This window comes from Petaurus breviceps, unplaced genomic scaffold (genome assembly GCF_028583685.1).
Source record: "Petaurus breviceps papuanus isolate PSGF00001 unplaced genomic scaffold, PetGlider_PUasm1.0 90825, whole genome shotgun sequence".
In the NCBI taxonomy this organism is placed as follows: Eukaryota; Metazoa; Chordata; class Mammalia; order Diprotodontia; family Petauridae; genus Petaurus; species Petaurus breviceps.
The window spans coordinates 986,111-1,005,010 of record NW_027187353.1 but is presented as its reverse complement, the minus strand read 5'-3'; the positions used below and the strand labels follow the sequence as shown (position 1 = coordinate 1,005,010).

At 43.0% G+C, this 18,900-nt stretch overlaps 2 protein-coding genes across 6 annotated transcripts in view; both read right to left on the bottom strand.

Moving 5' to 3' along the window:
- The window catches only part of SPOCK2 (SPARC (osteonectin), cwcv and kazal like domains proteoglycan 2), a 35,242-nt gene extending 23,703 nt beyond the window's left edge, over positions 1 to 11,539 (bottom strand). The window contains exon 1 of the mRNA XM_069071092.1: positions 10,973 to 11,539. Within this exon, the coding sequence (XP_068927193.1) occupies positions 10,973 to 11,173 (201 nt within the window). The 5' untranslated portion in view covers positions 11,174 to 11,539. The remainder of the gene's footprint in view (positions 1 to 10,972) is intronic.
- Positions 11,540 to 15,632: 4,093 nt separating this feature from the next.
- Positions 15,633 to 18,900, bottom strand: part of ASCC1 (activating signal cointegrator 1 complex subunit 1) — a 154,547-nt gene continuing 151,279 nt past the window's right edge. For all 5 annotated transcript variants that reach the window (XM_069071080.1, XM_069071085.1, XM_069071082.1 and 2 more), the window contains 2 exons: positions 16,896 to 17,013; positions 15,633 to 16,160 (listed from right to left, as the gene is read on the bottom strand). In XM_069071080.1, coding sequence (XP_068927181.1) covers positions 16,897 to 17,013 — 117 coding nt within the window. In that variant the 3' untranslated portion in view covers positions 15,633 to 16,160; position 16,896. The remainder of the gene's footprint in view (positions 16,161 to 16,895; positions 17,014 to 18,900) is intronic.

Genomic DNA, 18,900 nt, shown 5'->3' with positions numbered 1-18,900 from the left:
TCTCTCTCTCTCTCTCTCTCTCTCTCTCTCTCTCTCTCTCTCTCTCTCTCTCTTTCTCTCTCTCTCTCTCTCACACACACACACATACACAATCGGTTTCCAGAAGCCCCACCACACTCCTGAGTGGTGGTTTGAAGCTAACCCACCTCCAGCTTTGATCTCTGCAGCTCTGCTCCGTTGCCATGGAAACATGGCCCACTGCTTCAAGCTCAGAAAAAGCCTGGGCTTGAGAGATTCCCCTCTTCCACCCCCCAGACAGGCAGGATGGGTAAGAGCCACACAGTGGGTGTTTTCAGTTGCTGGTGTTTATTTCATTTCATTAATGTCCAAATTACTCTGATACTTTTACAGCCTAAATTAACCCCCCTTGTCCCTGGCCTTTCTACCTTCCACAGACTAAGGGGACCTCTGAAGGCTAACTGGTCCCATCCTATAGTATTGGGTAGGGAAGAGGGGGGTAGATGACATATCCTGTGGACTGGATGGAACCTGCCTTCCATTCTTCACAGACTACAGTCTTTCCTGGCATGGAAATTAAGCCAGCCTGGGATTCCCAAATCTGCCCAAAGCCTTCAAGGAAAGGGCTAAACTCTCAAATTATACAGATCACTGAAGAAATAGTCCTGAGTCAGGAGCTAGGGAGAAAAAAGATGGCCAGGACACCTTGTAGGGCAAGACAACCCCAAACACTAATCTCTTCCCTTTCCATCTTCTCCCTAGTTCCTGAGCTTCAGAACAGTCTCTGTTCCTAACTCCTGCATAGTTGAGGATTTATAAATAATTGGCACTGAGAACCAGAACCATAAATACCTTGCAAAGTTACCTTTTCATGGGGCAGAAGAGGAGAAGAGAGATTGGAGGACCTAAATATGGGAGTTAACTTGGAGGTTGGAGGTAGGGAAGGGGGAGGGAGGGAGAGTCATTAAATATTTACTCCCCTCTTGGAGAAGCTGGAAGAGGGTTTCTGCTGAGCCCAGGCAAACAGACTGAAGTTGGAAATCCAATCTTCTCCACTCCCCACTCTGAGGAATTTTTTGTTAGGGTAAGAATGTGCTTATCACTCACTCCTTTGGTGCCAGGCACAGCTCTGAGCTGGGATCACATGCCTGGCAACATTGATACATCAATACAAGGCCCCAGCCGCCCAGTTTCTCATCTACTCCCACTGCCTCATCTGTACCAGTGAGGGTTAGGGGTATCATCCACAATGCAACATTCACTCTCCCCCATGACTCCAGAGTTCAGCACAGAAAGGGATGGGGACAAGAGAGAGAAAGGTCTATAACCGTAAGCTAAGAAATTAGGGTTCTGATTTTGTGCTCTGATTTTCATTATGTGACACCCTCTGAGCCTCTGTTTTTCGATCTAGGAAATAATTCCAAAGTCAATGGAAGGTAAAATAAAATGAAAAATGAAGAAAAGAAACAATTCCCAAAGCCCTAGGATATCTGGAAGAATCACCGATTGGAGCTGCCAAATGCTTTACAAGTATTAGAAGTTAGGGAGATCTAAAGTCCCACTTCTCCTGATTCGGGGCCTAGAAGAGGAATATTAAATCTATAAGCAAGAACCAGAAAGACAGACGGGTCCCTAGTCTGGGACTGGTATATCCCTTACTAGTAAAAAGAGAAAATACTCCTTTCAAAAGTGGAACCCAGAAAGGGGCTGAGTGTCTACCTTGTTCCTACCACTGAACCCCAATATTGTAGGAGAGAAAGGTACTAAGATAGGAAAGGAAATTCTCCCCATCCTACCCCAGCTGTAGGAAGCAGGATCATCACAGAGTATGTTTGATTGGATAAGGAGCCTGCCCCTGAAAGAGGAGGTCTGAACTTCACAGGAAAGTGAGGGGAAGAAGGAGACCAAATGGTGCCATCCATAAGATCTGTCAAAGCTGCATCTTGTCGTGGGTGGGAAACAGGGCAAGAGGCAATCTTATTTCATTCACTCATTTCACATCTAAACTAGGGGGTGCATAGTGCAAAGGACCATTAATATTGTTCCCCACTTAACTAGCTGTTCAACTCTGGGAAAGTCACTAGATTTCTCTAAGCCTCAGTTTCCTCATTTGTAAAACGAAGGGAGAAGCAGATGATTACTAAGCTCCAAAAATTCTGTGATCCTAGAAATATCTATTAGAAAGAGCCTGCTGTGTGTAAAGCACTGAGTAGGCTACAAAGAGATATAATTCACAGTCCTAGCCTTTAAGGAATTTCTAGTCTAGGTGGAGAGGCAAAGCACACTATTCACATTAAATGCTAAACAGCAGCACAAAACTTTTACCAAGTACAGGATGAATGCCAATGAGATGATAATGGCTACAGGAGCAGAGGGCAGGGAAAGGTTTCTATAACTGGTGTGGTCAGGAAGAATCTACAAAGGGAGGAGGCTAGGTGGCGCAGTGAATAGGAGGGCCTGAGTTCAAATCTAGCCTCAGACAACAAACACTTACTAGTTGTGGGACCTTGGGCAAGTCACTCAACCCCAATTGCCCTGCCTTCTGCCCTCCAAAAAGACCAAAAAAAAAAAAATCTACAAAGGAAGAAGAACCCCAGATGGAATTTCTGACCAATAATCCCATTCCAAATCTAGCATCAGGCTGTGAGACAACAGAAGCAGCTGCTTCTGGAAACCAAGATAGGTTTCCTTACCTGTGAACTTCAAAGCCAAGGAATAAAGGGTAAAAAGATGCTTTCATCGGTTCATTGCCCCTACCCCCTCCAGGGAAAGGAAGCACGTCCTGGGTCCTGGTTGTCTGCCCCTACCACTATCACAATTCCCACTACTAGCTACAAACCATGCAGAGAAGAGAGCTGGCTTCTTTTGAAGACTTCTCTCTTTCCTTTTCTACCTCAAAAGACCAGAATGATCTAAGATATTCTTATTAATAAAATCAGAACTAAAAAAGTATTCCTGGAGTTGCACCTGTGTCTGCTTCTTGGACAAGAGCCCTGACGGATGAAGATTATGCGTAAGTACAACTGGATGCATGTGGCCAATGGTTGGGCCCAGACTTGCCCACTTTTCCCACCCACAGGTCTCCCTTGATTGAGATAAGCTTTCTATCCGGTATGAACTTGCGCTGATACATTCTCCCACACATGTGCACAATCATACAAATATCTATTATCACATGAAAAGCAACACAGGCGATAGTCTGAAACATAAGCTCCTATCCTCCCTTCATGTAGGGATGTTGCTAATTTATCCGCACCCCACCACCACCCACCCTGCCTTGGAAGGGCACGTACCCCTAGCATGACTTAGCCATGGACATAAGAATGAAGTCTTCCTGGAGATCTAGAATGGAAACTCCTTTCCTAAACAACCTTCCAGCTGAGGCTTGGAAGGAGGGTATGGGGGAATAGGAAAGAGAAATTGCCAGGTTTTCATCTTTAAAAGCTTGAAGTTCAAGCACAAGAGAGAAAAAAATTTCCCTATGATTCTTACCCTCAGTGTTTCACAAGGGCCCACATGGCCCAGGGCTTCTGGTGCCCTCCCACTCCTCCAGCTCTCAGAAATGGGAGGGGGAACACTTAACCCTTCATGTGCTGCAGATCTGACAAATTTGAGATCACAGCCTCCCAAGCTTTTTTGGTCTTTTCTCACCTTTTTTATTCTCTTTTTGTGGGTTAATCTTAGAACTCAGTGTCCATGAAATTATTTTTAAAATATTCAGATAATTATATTTCAATATAATTGATTTCCTTTATAATTCTAGGTATTTTATCCTATGCATTTAACATTATTCTGAGAAAGAGGTCCTAATTTTTCACCAGATAACCACAGGGGTCCATGACACACAAAAACACAAAGAACTCCTGTCTTAAAATAGTAGGATTTTAGAGTTAGGAGGGATCTTTAAAGATCAACCAGTCTAAATTCTTCAATTTACAAATGAGGAAATTAAAAATTGGAGGGCAGCTAGGTGGCACAGTGGATAGTGTGCTGGGCCTGGAATCAGGAGGACCTGAATTCAAATTTGGCCTAAGACACTTTATTAGCTGTATTACCCTGGGCAAGTCACTTAACCCTGTTTGCCTCAGTTTCCTCAGCTATAAAATGAGCTAGAGAAGGAAAACTCCAGTATCTTTGCCAAGAAAACCCCAAATAGGGTCATGGAGAGTAGGACATGATTGAAATAACTTAACAATAAAGACTGGAGAGTGGAAGTGACTCGTTCAAAGTCACACAACTAGTAAGTAACAGGGCTGAAATCTGACTCCAGGTCTGGTCCTCCTTCTTCTAGAGCACACTCTTCCCATGCCTCTTTCTAGTAGGACAAGAGAATATTCAGTCCACTCTATTTCCTCCCCTGGCTCACACTCTTGGGCATAGGCCAAGAGACATATGCATATCACCTTGCATATCTGTTATTTCTGAGAGGTACCAGTGCTCTTTTGTTAGGGAAATAATTTTAAAACTGGAATGGAGGGGCAGCCAGGTGGCTCAGTGAGTAAGAGCACTGGCCCCAGAGTCAGGATGACCTGGGATTGAATCCGGGCTCAGATACTTACCACCACACCCAGAAATAACTGGCTGTGTAACCTTGAGCAAGTTACTTAACCCCAATTGCTTAAAAAAAAAACTGGAATGGAGGGAGAGGCTCAAGTTGGTGAGCATGCAGACCCACCTGTCTCCCTGCTTTTGTCCCTTTTCAGAACTCACTAAGTTCAGTTGGTCAAGTTCTTAGATCTTTCGACCTGCTCATCTCACCCACCCACAAGCCCAGAACCATATACAAAGGGAATCCTCTGGGACTCAGCAATTGTAATCAAGGCCATCTGGTGTTCATAAAACTATTAGAACTGCCACCCTGTGCCAGTCCCTTGGGGCATCTAGCCCAGGGTTCTAAAGAAAAGTTTAGAGAAGGCTATAATCATCAACCTCAGGCATAACCCCCAAATATATGAGTTCCTTTAATAATACACTATAGATTTGTGATCCATTAACTATTGATGTTTCTAAATTTATAAATATTTGCAGCCCATCCTTGCCACCTTAGGGGTCTCAAATTCCATAAGCTCAGTTTATATTATGTAAACTCTCATGGATATTAGAGTATCCATCCATTCTATTGACTAGCTGGTTTCCATTTGATGTTCTTTGGGTAAAGGCTCTTTATATAAAACAGAAAGACCCTCTGCTCCACTCCCTACTCCAGTCATAAGCCATAGTCTTTTTTTTTCATCCATTCTTTGTCTTGAAAGAGGAGTAGGTCACTAAGTTCTTTATATTAAGCACATAGGGCCTCTATGTGAAAGCTAATGGCAAGATCTTCAGGCTTGGACTCAGAAGACCTAAATTCCAATTTGAGCCCTAGCACTTACTAGCTACAGAATCTTGGACACGTAATATAGTGGTCAGATGCTCAATTTCTCCATTTGTAAAATGGGATAATAACATTTAACTTTACCTACCTTGCAGGAGTTTGTCGTGAGGACCAAATCAGATAACGTGTTATAAATTAAGAAAAATAGCCTGCACTTCTATAGAACTTTTTTTTTTTTAAGCAATCGGGGTTAAGTAACTTATTCAAGGTTACACGGCCAGTTATTTCTGGGCGTGGTGCTGAGTGTCTGAGCCCGGGATTCGATCTCCAGGTCATCCCAACACTGGAGCCAGTGCTCTTACTCGATGAGCTACCTGGACACCCCTAAGCAATTGGTGTTAAGTAACTTGCTCAAGGTTATACGGCCAGGTGTTTCTGGATGGGTGCTAAGTATCTGAGCCCGGGATTCGATCTCCAGGTCATCCTGACACTTGAGCCGGTGCTCTTACTCTTTGTACTACCTGGCCACCCCCTTCTCTAGAACTTCTAAGGTTTCCAAATCGCTCCTTAGACAATAATCCTGTGAGGCAGGTAGTGAGAGTATTATTATCCACATTTTACAGATGAGGAAACTGAGGCCAGATTATACAGCTAGCATAGTTAACAGAGGATCCTGGAGTCTTTCCTGGCTCTAAAACCAGGGCTTTTTCTACGCAACCAAGCAGGTTCCAAAAGTGCACTCTGTCAACCAGAAAGAAAGTACCATATCTTAATTACTATTACTGTTCCTTAACTAGGCCCATCTGGTTTTAGGCAACATTAAAAGAAGCATAACAGCCAGGATTAGGGAAGTAATAGTCCCTGAGAAGACCATAGCTAAGTAATTGTGTTCAGGTGTGGACACTACATTTTAGGGAGAATATTGATAAAGTGAAGAGCATCCAGGGGAAGACAGCAAGGATGGGCCTTGAGATGATGAAGACAATGGTATCATCATTGTAGTTAGCATTTACATAGAGCTTTAAGGTTTGCAAAGCACTTAACATAGCTTATCTCATTTGGTCTTCACAATGTAACTGTGTGAGAGAGGTGATATTATAATCCTCATTTTATAATCAAGGCACAGACAAAGTGACTTGCCCAGGGTCACACAGCTAAAAAGTGTCTGAGACAGGACTCTGATTCTAGTCTTCCTGACCCCATACCCAGCGCTTTCTTCCCCATACCACCAAGCCTCATGAGGGTTAGCTGAAGGAACTGGGGATGTTCAGCCTGAAGACAGGACTCTTTGGGAACTAATAGCTGTCTTCAAGAATTTGAAGGGCTGTTGTTCAGCTTCCCCACAGGAGCTAAGACAAGAAACAGTAGGTGAAAACTGGAGAGAAGTAGATTTAGGTTCAAGAGATGGCCTCTTCCTCTCCCCAAATCACCAGGGCTGGCCATTCAATGGGAATGTCTCCCAGCTTCAGGTTTAGGGAATGGACTTTGACCTCCACTAACTTTCTCAATTTCACTGAGGTTTCTACTAGGATTTCCTGAGAAGCAAGCAAAAGAGGAATTTGATTAAAGTAGAGGAGAGAGTTAGGAAAAGAGGGGCCACAAGGTCTAACCACGGTCCTAAAAACCCCCATTCTGATGAGAATGCTGTGTAATGGGCCAGTTTCTTCTTAAATTTTCATCAGATGCAGTGGTTCCTGAAAATCTATAGTGAAGTCCAGTGCAGAACAACTGGGGGTGGGGGCAGGTGTTCAGCTTCCAAGGAGCCCGGGTTGCTGCAGGGATCGACAGACCAAGGTTAGTGAACCAGACAGATCCCTGGCTTCTTTCTTATCTGACTTGGCCACTAGATTTCTCCACCATTGGCAGCAGGGCATTAAAGGTTACAGGGAGAAAAAAAGAAAGAGAAAAGTTACAAAAATCATTCCTATATAAGAAATGATAATACTAAATACAGAATACTGTTCTATTATAAAGGGAGAAGATTTAGCCATCTGATAAATGCACTGTCCATCTCATCCCAGCGCTAATGAAAGGGAAAGCAAACAGCCCAAACTATCCTGAGCTCCTCTTGGAGGAACAAGCATGCATTACATGCCAGATGTGTGTCAAGTGCTTTATGAATACCTGTCATTCAATCCTCACAACAACCCTGAGAGGTAGGTGCTATTGTTATCCCCATTTTACACATGAGGAAACTGAGGTAAACAAATGTGAAGTGACTGGCTCAGTGTCAAACACCTAGCAGATGTCTGAGGCTGGATTTGAACTCAGGGCTCAATCACCTCAGGTCACATGACTTTATCCCAGTTCCTCCAAATCCCAAACAAGGACATTTTTTGTTTCTCCGAGACGCCCCCATACTTACTTTAAAAGCCCTCTCCCCATAAACTCCTCCTTCCCCCATTCTGACTCCAGATTCCTTTCATCTGACTCCATGAAATTTTCCATCCCAGGCCTCTCCTCTACCTATTCTTCCTCCTCCACCCCACACATAACCTACTATAATGCAAAAGAAGGGAACCCCACCTCTTTTTTTTTTTTTTGCTTTTTGTTTTTTGGAGGGGGAAGGCAGGGCAATTGGGGTTAAGTGACTTGCCCAAGGTCACATGGCTAATAAGCATTATGTTAAGTGTCTGAAGCTGGATCTGAACTCAGGTCCTCCTGACTCCAGGGCCGGCGCTCTATTCACTGCACCACCTAGCTGCCCCCCAGGAATCCCACTTCTGTGGCTAACATTTCTAAGGACAGGACTAAGGTCCAGACTTATCATATCACAACTATGATCTAGGGTCAACCATCATTAAAAGGAGGAATCTCTATTTCCTATGAGAAGCAAAGAGAATACATTTTCAAAGCAGGACCAGCTTCCAGGAGGCAACAGATGTGCCCAAGGTCAATATTGAAATAAAGTTCATTGTTATAGGTTCAGTGACTATCTGCCTTCACAGCAGGCACTGGTTTTCAGAGTGAATAAAGGAAGCAGTACTGGCTGCAATGGTAGCATGCTTCAGCTTTCCTGCAGAATCTGCCAACAGATCCCAAGGGATCAATTCCCCACCCCTTTCCTCTAGCAGCTAAGGCAGCCTCTGTTCTCATTGCCAGGGCCTGGCACCTGGTACGTGATGAAGCTTTAAAGGGACCTCCTACCCTGAAGAGATGATTTAAGACCACCCAAATTGGTATGCACCCTACAACTTCCATCAGGCAGGATCCCAAAGGATTTCAAATGAAGAGCCTGTCTTCTGATAGATGTAGGAAAATGATGGGGAAAGGATTAGGGGTTTGTGTGAAGCAGGGGCCAAGTGATTAATCATCTGTTCCCATCAACTGACCTGGCAAGTGGGAGAAGGTAAAAAGTGAGGATATCCTGCAAGCTTGTTTAAAAAACTATTACAATTTTGATTACCTATCCATGCATCTACTGGGACCACTATTCCCCCTAACTCTTCAGACCTCCACATATTTCATCTCAGAAGGGCAGATTCCCAGAGAGGCTATGAGTGAGGCTCTGGGCATGGTGACACATGGTTTTTGGATCACACCAGCTCCCGCCCCCTCACTGGGCCAGCTGTTTTCAGTGCAGTAATAGGAGATTGCAGCTAATCTACCCTCTCTGTTCAGGTAACAGTAACTGAGTGGGGAAAGTAGAGACGACCTGACTTTGGTTCCTCAGTTCTCTTTGTAGACTCAGTCTGGGCAATGCAAAACACAAAGACTACTGCTCCAGTTAAATGCAGGGCCCCAGAATTTAGCCTGGGCTGAAAATTCCACTCTAGAACTCTTTATCTGTTGGGCTTCCTTAAAATCTATAAGCTCAGGCCTTTCCCATTCTACAGAAGGGTCTCTTATGTTGTGTGTATGTTTGTGAACATTCCTGTGTTGAAAACATATTTCAAACCAAATTGCAGATGAGCAGTATTTATTAAGGGGAGAATGTGGAGAAATGTGTTTTCATGCTTATTCTTCTAAACTGATTCCAACGAGGCAGCCTGAAGAACACGACAGCCAAATGCTGATTTGGCCTCAAGGGGTTCACTGTCTCTGGGTCAGTTTCATGGGATTATGTCTTCTCCTTCAAAAGTCCTCCCAGTTTCAAGGTCCCAGACAATCCTATCTCCTTCCTACAGCCCCAAGGTTCCAAGGAGAAGGCACTTCTGGGAAAACTGCCCTCTATCATTTCCTCTTTGATCTACAGGTGCCAGTAAACAAAGTGCTGCATCAACACTGGCCCAGGAGCCTGTCTGCACAATCCCTGCAACTTCCTCCCCACCCCCAGTCCCTACTTCACTGCACTTCACTGCAAAGCCCTGGCCAAGGAGAAACTGGGGACTGAGTAGAGTGTAGAAAGAAAGGATCTCCCCTCTCTCCTCCAATCTGCTCCTGTCCAAGCAGGCACTCAGTTATGCAGGTCCTTTCCCAAACCAAATTCTCTTACTCTGACTCAAATTTTGTCCTTTATCAGAGCCTGGTTCCCTCATCAAAGACAGAAAATATAAAATCAGGCCCACGGTTATCACCTACCTATGTTAGGGCCTGAGCAAAAGAGCCCAGGGAAGTTTCCCTTCCCCCACACATTTTCAACCATATTCCCTTATCCCAGTTGTTCCAGTGAGCAAGGATTACCTCTCTCTCCAGCTCCCTGGATAAACAGGTTACCAACAGAAAAGACCCCTTTGGGCCTTTCTTCTATTTAAGCAAAGTCTCTCAGTCATTTGAGGGGCTGGAAGGAACAGCACAGGGTCTGAGGTTGGGTATTCAAGAGAGGGCAGGAAACTACGACTTCACAAAAGGAGCAGGGGAGAGAGACCTTATCAAAGAATAGACAATCTTCTTCCCTCTGCCCTCTACGACCATCCCCATTTCTATTGCCCCTCCTGAAAAAAGAAAATAGCTGTCCAACATTATTTGGGAAGATAAGCAAAGACCTTCTTGTGGTCTCTTCCCCATTGTCCCCTTCCTCTAACCCTAAATGGCCCCAAAGACTGGCCCCACCCCTCCCACCGGCGTCCCCCTTTGCCCGAGGTGCCGGACCCCCCAAGGGACTGAATGAATCTCCGGGGTTCTCCGGGATGGGAACGAGGGGCCGGCGCCGGGTCTTCCCATCTCCCTCCCCTTCGAGAAGAAGAGTAAGGGTGAGGGTCACCCCCAGGCCCGCGGGGGCTGAGTTGCTGCGGCAGTGGCGGCGGCGGCGAGCTGGCAGCTTGGCAAGAGCTTGGGGTGTATGTTGTTTACTCTCACTGCCGAGGCAATTAGGAGGCTCTGCCGCGAAAGCTGCTGGCTGCAACACGCCGCCGCCGCCGCCGCCGCCGCTCCCTGGCTCCTGGCTCCTGGCTCCTGGCTCCCTGGCTCCCGGCTGCCAGCCTCTCGGCCGCTCCGGCTCTGCACCAAACCGCCCTCCCACTGGCCGGTGCCCCGGGCTGCCTCCACTGCTGCAAAACCCTAAGCCACTCCACAAGCCCGCTCCCCTCGCCTAGCTTTAGCCCAGTGCACCTGAAATCCCCATCCCCTGGGAGCCAGCTCCCTCGCTCCCGGACTGCTGGAGCCGGGTGCCGGCCAGGGCCCTCACCTTCCAGCTCATCCCCACTGGGCCAACCTGGTTCTCTCCTCCCTACCCTACCCTACCCTACCCCACCCCACCCCACCCCACTCTACCCCAGATCGGTCCCACGCCGCCGCTGGGCTGCGGCTTTGCAGACTCACGTCTCGGAAGCGATTCCAGTGCTTGATCTTGCCGCTATACTGAGAGATGGACGACAGCCATTGCTCATCCTCCATGAAATTGCCAGGGGTCTCGCCATCCTTGACCCCCTTAGGATCCCCCTCCGCCGAAACGGGTGCAGGGGCGGCAATGAGCAGAAGGGGCAGCAGCAGCAGCCGCAGCCCAAAGCCCCCAGCGCTCATCTTTGATCTGGATTGGGGTTGGTTAGTCTTTTTGTTTTGTTTTTTAAAAATTTCTTTGCCTTAATTTCCTTCCCTCTCCCACCACAATGCAGTCAAAAGTCTTCTTCTTTCCTCCTCCTCCACCACCGAAATGACTGGGGAAAGAGATGGATGGTGGGTCCTAGATGAAATGTGACCTGATTAGGAGATGCACTTGTCTGAAAACCCCCAGAGCTGGAAGCAGAAAGGCAAAGAGAATCAGAGGCTGCGCCAGGAGGGGCTGTGTCTGTAACTGTAGCATCAGCATCATGTTTGACATCATCATACCTGGCTTGAGGAAAAAGGGGGGTGGGGAGGGGAGGAAGAGAGACTGAGAGACTGAGAGGCTGAGATAGTGAGATAGTGAGACAGAGAGCAGAGCCCAGGAAAACTACAGACTGCGATTTCCAAGCAAATGGCCAGATGAGAAAACCAGACCTAAGCAACAGTTCAGCCCAACCGAGCTCAGGAATCCAAGTCCCAGGGAGGGCGCTGCCCTGACCTAACAAGGATTAGAGGCTTCCCAGAAGGACAAAGGGCAGGAGGGTGCAAGGCCCATCTTCCCAAGCAAGGATGGAGTCTGGAAGAAATACACGGGTTTCTAGACCTTGTAAAACCAAGAGCAGTTGTCCAAAAGGGTATTTTGTTCCAGTTCTTCTCCTTTTCTCTTTTTCTCCTTTTCACCCCAAGTGCAGACTTCTAAGACTAAAGCTGTCTCTAGGACAGGTAAGCCTCGGTGCTGTCCCTGGGTACTGGCAGCTGGCTTCAGCTAAATTATGGTACTAGGGGACTCCATTAAGACAAAAGGAGTCTAAGAACTGGTTCTTGGTCCTTAGACTCACATGTTCGTTTCAAGGGACAATGGCTAGAAACAGAATGGATGGAAAATGGGGGCAGATGTCTTCCCTTTCCAAGCAGCTGTTTGGGGACTAATAGTCCTTTTGTCAGCTCTCACCAAGACAATTCTAAAAGGCAAAAGGCTACCCACGTCAAATGCCAAGAGGCTGCATCCTTGGCATTGTGGCTGGTCTTATTTCCTCATTGTCCTTATCACACTTCACCTCAAATTGGACATTGTGAACCATTAATTTGGGGGGGGGGGTTAAGCATATTCTGTTATATTTTTCTTTCAAACAGGAAAATCTAAAGATTGATCAATTATATATATATTTTATTTATTTATTATAAATAAACTGTTGGAATCTGGGAAAGCAGGAATTTAAGCACCACCTCAGGATCAGAAGAGGAATAAGGTGATATTTACAATACAAATAAATTTTAAAAGGAAGCAGATAAATCTAGCAGCATAAAACATGTTAACTCTCAGGACTCAATTATATTTTCATTCAAATTTAACTGCCATTATGACATGAAAAAAATTGAACAGAACTGACAAACACGATCTCAATCTTTGGAAAGAGGAAAAAACACAGATTAAGATTTTTACATTTAGCCTAGGTTTGGTCTGCACAGGAATTAAATATGAATAACTTCAGCAGTCTGGACTGGAGTTCCATTAGGAAAGCAGAAAACAACAGATCCATTTCTGAATTTTTTTTTTTTTTGCCAATTTAATTAAGAGGTGCTACTGGATTAAGGATTTTAGGCATTGATGCCTTCATCTAATCCCAACTAAAGAAGTCATACTCTGTCTTGGCAGGGAAGGAGAGGACTGTGAATCCACACAATCCTTGAGATCACTGAGCCATTCCACTCACTTCTATTAGTGGCCTTGCTTTTCAGTAAGGAATACTAAACCCATTTCTGTATGTCAGCTCCCCAACAGTTAAATTGCTAATATACTAGACTGAATTTGAGATGAGAATTCTAGATGTTATAGCTCTTCTCCAGTACATTCCAATCTTAAATGAAAGCCCTTTCCAGAATGGGGTTAAAAGAGCGACAGTCCAGTTGCGGGTCTCGAAAGCACCCCCCTCAAGAAGTCTGGATCCAGGTACTCAAAGGCCACAAAATATTTCCCATAATCCTCTGCAAAGATCTGTAATGATGACCTTCCTTTTTAAAGGGCCTTTAAGCTAAATCAATATGAGTTCTATGCTAAAAGCAAGTAAATGATCAAGATCTTTAAATAAGCCAGAACCAAAGTTGTGAAAGAGGTTCCATTTTTTTCAGATTGGCTTGGAATTGGGGGTGGAGGGGACAAGATGACCAAGAATGAGTGACAGAAAACCTCATAAAATGGCTAATAGTTTGGCTTTAAAAGGAAAGAAAACACTGGAATTTTCTGTAAGGGAGGCTGTTCAAACTATTGAACCAATCTACATCCTAGAAGGAGACATATTTGATCACATTTTCAAAACTTGCTCAGTTGTTACCATTTCAGGTTTTTATAATTTACCTGAAGGTTTAACTGGGAACTTCACCAAAGCATGTGGTACCCTTTTCAGGTACTCCTGGAACAAAAAGTATGAGACTAAATTTGAGCCAGGTTTAATAAAATTTCTACACAATTTCAAATGAAGCAAAATAACAAAACTTTACAATGAACATGGCCAAGAAAAGAAAAATATACTAGAGCACATGTTCAAGATACTGATCCCTTATCTATCAAGAAAACCTATGAAGTACTTACAAAAGATATGGAATTTATTCAATGGACATTATCAAACAATCTCTGGGAAATCCCAAATACACTGTAGCACCACATATCTCATGACCATTCAAGACTGGTGATAGAGTCCTCTAATTTTTTGTGGTCAGTTTGATCCTGGAATTTTGGGTAAAGTCAGTGATTCAGAACACAAAGTTGTCATTTACACAATTTATTCACATCTCCACAGAATATGAATTACAAGGTGACAATGCTAATAGGGAAGTGAGGTTATATACAAAAACACCGCCTCTTCAAACTAAGTCATGATCTGATGAGAAGGTGACCTCTGAATCCTGTACACACACTTTTGGCATTCTCCACAAAGATGCTTTGGGAGCTTCCTTATGTCACTACTTTAAAAACAAAAAAACAAGTCCTTACCAAAACTACCAGTCACTCTCCTTTCTGAAGGAGCAGCTCTATTTGCTATTCCCAAAGGAATGCTGGTTTATTAATGCTCCTTCTGAATCAAGGAAAAGTGGATTAACAACCTTCTAGAAAGGAACTGCAAAGACAAAAACTGCGTGGTGTTCTGCTGGGATTTTAGTATTTACTATAATTTCTCTAATGATGTATATTTTAGGTTAATGACTAAAGCCTAGGAACATTATTCCACATTGTTCATACCTGACATATAATTTTCCACCTTAAGAATTCTGAAAAGGTCTTTACCAACCAGATAACAAGCTGAGGATAAGGGTGGGTGGAGAACAAACAGGCATGATATTTGTTAAGAAAGAACACAGGAGAACAAGATTGGCGCTGGGATAAAGGAAATGAACTCTAAACTAAGCCTAACTAATCAATCAGTACTATCCCTCCAGTTGAGTTCCTATCTCCACATGCCATCTAAGTAGTGATGAAGGAATAATCAGTATTTAGGTAAAATCTAATTTAATACAAAAATGAGTGTTATGAAAACCAAGTCCTTTGCTAAACAGGGAAGGGAAGAGAAAATACAAAATAGCCCACATAGAGCCTGGACCACAGAGTTCCTGGATACAAAATTAATAATAGTAAAAACTAACATTTATATAGCACTTACTATGTACCAGAGAGTGTGGATGAAAACATTTTTAAAACTAGTTTTATTTTTTATATTTTTTAAAGTAATATTTTATTTTTTCCCCAGTTACATGTAAAGACAATTTTTAACATTCATTTTTTAAAGCTTTTGAGTTCCAAATTCTCTCTCTCCCTCTCTTACCTACCCCTGCCAGAGATGGTAAGCAATCTGATATAGGTTATACATGTTCAATCCTGCAAAACATATCACCATATTTATCATGTTGTGAAAGAAGACAAAGACCCAAAGAAAAAGAAACATACAAAAAAATACAGCAAGTGAAAAATAGTATGCTTCAATCAGCATTTAGACTCCATCAGTTCTTTTTCTGGAGGTGGACAGCACTTTTCATTAAGAGTTCTTTGGGATTGTCTTAGATCATGGTATTGCTGAGAATAGCTAAGTCATTCACAGCTGATCATCATACAATACAGCTGTTACTGTACAATGCTCTCCCGGTTCTGCTCACTTCACCTTGCATCAGTTCATGTAAGTCTTTCCAGATTTTTCTGAAATCAGCCTGTTCATCGTTCTTATAGCACAGCAATATTCCATTACAATCATGTACCACAACTTGTTTAACCATTCCCCAACTGATAAATATCCCTTCAATTTCCACTCCTTTGCCACTATAAAAACAGCTGCTATATTTTTGAATACTGGTTTGTTTTTTTTTAGTGGTAAATTTCTAAACAAAAACAGTCTGAACAAAGTCAGTCGGGAAAAGGATGTTTAGAAATCCTAAGGAAAAAAATCACACATTTAGTTTTGGAAATTAATTTATTCACAAATGAACTAAAGCATTACATCCTTATACAACTCTAGAAGCATTCTTCATGTGTTAAAAGACTGTTAAAAAATGAGTAGTTAGACTTTGGGAGAAAGAGGAAGGAATGAGAAAAAGAATATTATCGGAAGACTTTGGAGAAGGCTTTGATCATTCACCTCAAACATGGCCTCTAGACTTCTGAGTTCCCCTGAGACAAGAAAATAAAAGGAAAGGGACTTCGAGTGAGGGAAAGGGTGAAAGAAAAAAAAAATGAACAGTCAGTACACCTGCATAAGGAGGGAAGACTGGGGTGGGACAAAGCCAGAGCTGTGAGCACTTCTCCCTCTGCTGGTCTTCGGCAAGAAGTGAGTAGGTTCTAGCACTGACATTCTCCCAGGGAATTTTGCAGAATCTTGCTGATATCATCAATGTTTTCACTGCTATTGTCCAGAGAGAGAAATAAAAGCCACCACACTGACTGCAGTTCCATTAGATACAAAGGGTTGGGTAAAATGAAGATCTAAAAAAGAAATGTAAAGGTATCAAATCTGCAAGAAAGAAAACTCTTTCAGCATCATGGAGAACAAGAACAAACTTTAAAAATTCCTTCATCTTAAAACATTCTATCCAGTAACCATAAAAAAGTTATATAAGATTTAAAGTGGTCTTAATAAAAGCAAGTGAGGCACTTAGAAGGGAAAGAATTTCAAAAGGGTGCAATCATTTGCTGAAGATTGTGAATTTTTAATATTTTCAAAGCACTTGCACTAATACTGGGGAAAATCCAATAAATAAAAACAAAATCAGTCAAGTTAAATGGAAATGGGGACTGAAGGAGGGATCCTTAATTTAAGCTGAGGGAACCCAAGAAATAAAGGTCCACAATATATGTTTAAGAATTTCATTATTCACATATGTGTCATTCTGAAGGGCCCCAGAAATTCATTTGTAGAGATGGACTTTGGAAAAGAAAGTGGATCTTGCTGGCAATTGAGAGGTTAAGGGCCTTATGTCCAATCTTTGCTTCACCTGAGACAAGGCCTAATGGTATACCTTGGCAGTCAGGTTGGTAGCTCTGGATTACTTGAGAGGCCATGATAAATCTATTTTCCATGGATCTACCCTAATAAGTTATTGTTTCACATTTCCCTGAACTCTACATCATCCTTGCTAAGTAGAACAAGGACAACTGCTTGGACACTTGCATCATGAAAATATTCAACATGTAAACATGTGAAAAAAAGAAATACAATACCTCAGGAGAAGTCAACTTGCCCAGAGGAAGCATAGTATCCAGAGCTGTCTGTGGAGAACCTCTGAGATATATGAATTGAATTGAGGCACAGATCACCAAAGCTGAAGTTTTCAAAAAGCTGAAAGAAGAATCAGAATGTAGAATGAGCTCTCTTAGGAGACCCAAAGCAATTTCTAAGTGAAAAGACAACACTTGAATTCCCACAAGGACAAAATACCAAACTACAACAATCCCCAACAAGTTTCATGAAGAGCTCACCTCTAATATCATAAACCCAAGCAAAATGCCTTTCTACAACCTACCCTCCCAAAGCAGTCACATAACCTCTAGAGGCCATCCATTCTGCTTTGAAACTCTTAAGGAAACATGTCTTTCTATCAAGTCAAAGACTGACTCAACAACTTCCATCCCCTAAGAGCCCTATGAAGCTAAGCAAAACTCTGATCCCCCTTCTACCAGAAAGTCCTCCAACTACTTAAATATAGCTGTCACGCCCCCAATTCTTTCAACTAATACTCATATGACATGAGGCTTGTTCATCCTCCAGTTTATCAATGTCCTTCCTAAAATGAAGGGTCCAGAACAGACTGAAATGCATCCAATGTAGTCTGATTAAGGCAGACTACAGTAGAACTATCACTTCCACAGTTCTAGACATTATATCTTTCTTAATACAGGCTGACTGCATTATCTCTGTTGGTCATCATATCACATTTCTGACTTCTACTGAATCCACTTGCTTGTTTCAACTTCATGCTTTCTTCTTGTCAGCATGTATGAAACCTCTAACACTTTTTTTTGAGGGGGGAAGGCAAGGCAATTGGGGTTAAGTGACTTGCCTAATGTCACACAGCTAGTAAGTCTGAAGTGTCTGAGGCTGGATTTGAACTTGGGCCCTCCTAACTCCAGGGCAGGTACCCTATTCACTGTGCCACCTAGCTACCTCCCTCTATACTTCTAAAAAATGTGTCAAACAAAAAAAAATAGGTAAAAATGGCTGGAAAATCCAGTTTTATTTTTAGCCACAAAACAGATATAGTCATGAGGACTTCTAGCATAGTTACCACTAGTGGGTAGGGTGAGGGGAGGATTAAAGGTTCCTAGCACTAGTTTAGAAGGACTGACAGAATCAGTCTCTGCTTTTTAAATCACTACATACAAAGACCTAGGTCTTCCTCACTACAACCAGCTTTCTAACCACTATAAAGCCCTTTCAAGTCTCAATTCAGACATGCTTGATCTGTGACCCTGGCCTAGTCTCTTAACCTCATAGAACCCTAGGCAATTTATCAAAGACTAAGTTTCAGGACAGTTGTTGATCTGCATTGCTAGAGGGAATTTTATCCACAGGAGCTCTCTCTACCTATGAAATCACATGAAATTATGTGACCATAATTCATACCAAATAAATTTACAAATACCTACTAAAACACCAGCTGGAATGATAATTAAAATGGAGAATTTTACAAAACATACATTGAGTCAACAACATTTATTACATACTTTGAGCAGTGCCCCACACCAGGTATAAAAGGAATAAAAGACAAATTGCCATCAAGGTATCCCAAAAACTTAGTGGAGAACATAAAGATGTATGTACCCAAACAAAACAGCCAAAGAATGCCTTTTCATGTACCAGTGGTAATCTTTTTCAATTTGTCCTTGATTGGGCATGGATTCAAGTTAGTGTTTCTAGAGGTAAAAGGCTCTTTACTGCAATTTTACTTTACTCCATAAAGGCTTTCATGTATGTGAAGAAGGGATATGTCTGATCTAGGAAGGACGTGACTTTTTAACACATGCATAAGGCAGACCCAAAAATTTTATCAGAATTCATCATAGGAAAATTCAGCCACACCATTTGGATAAGTAGAGGGTCAAGGAGTAAAGTACTCTTCCCTTTCCTTTAAGATGCACAAAATTGTTCTTTAGAATGCCAACAAGGTCTTAGGAAAGTCTTTTGATATATATATTGCCTTTTCCAATTTGAATTCCTAGGCTGTTT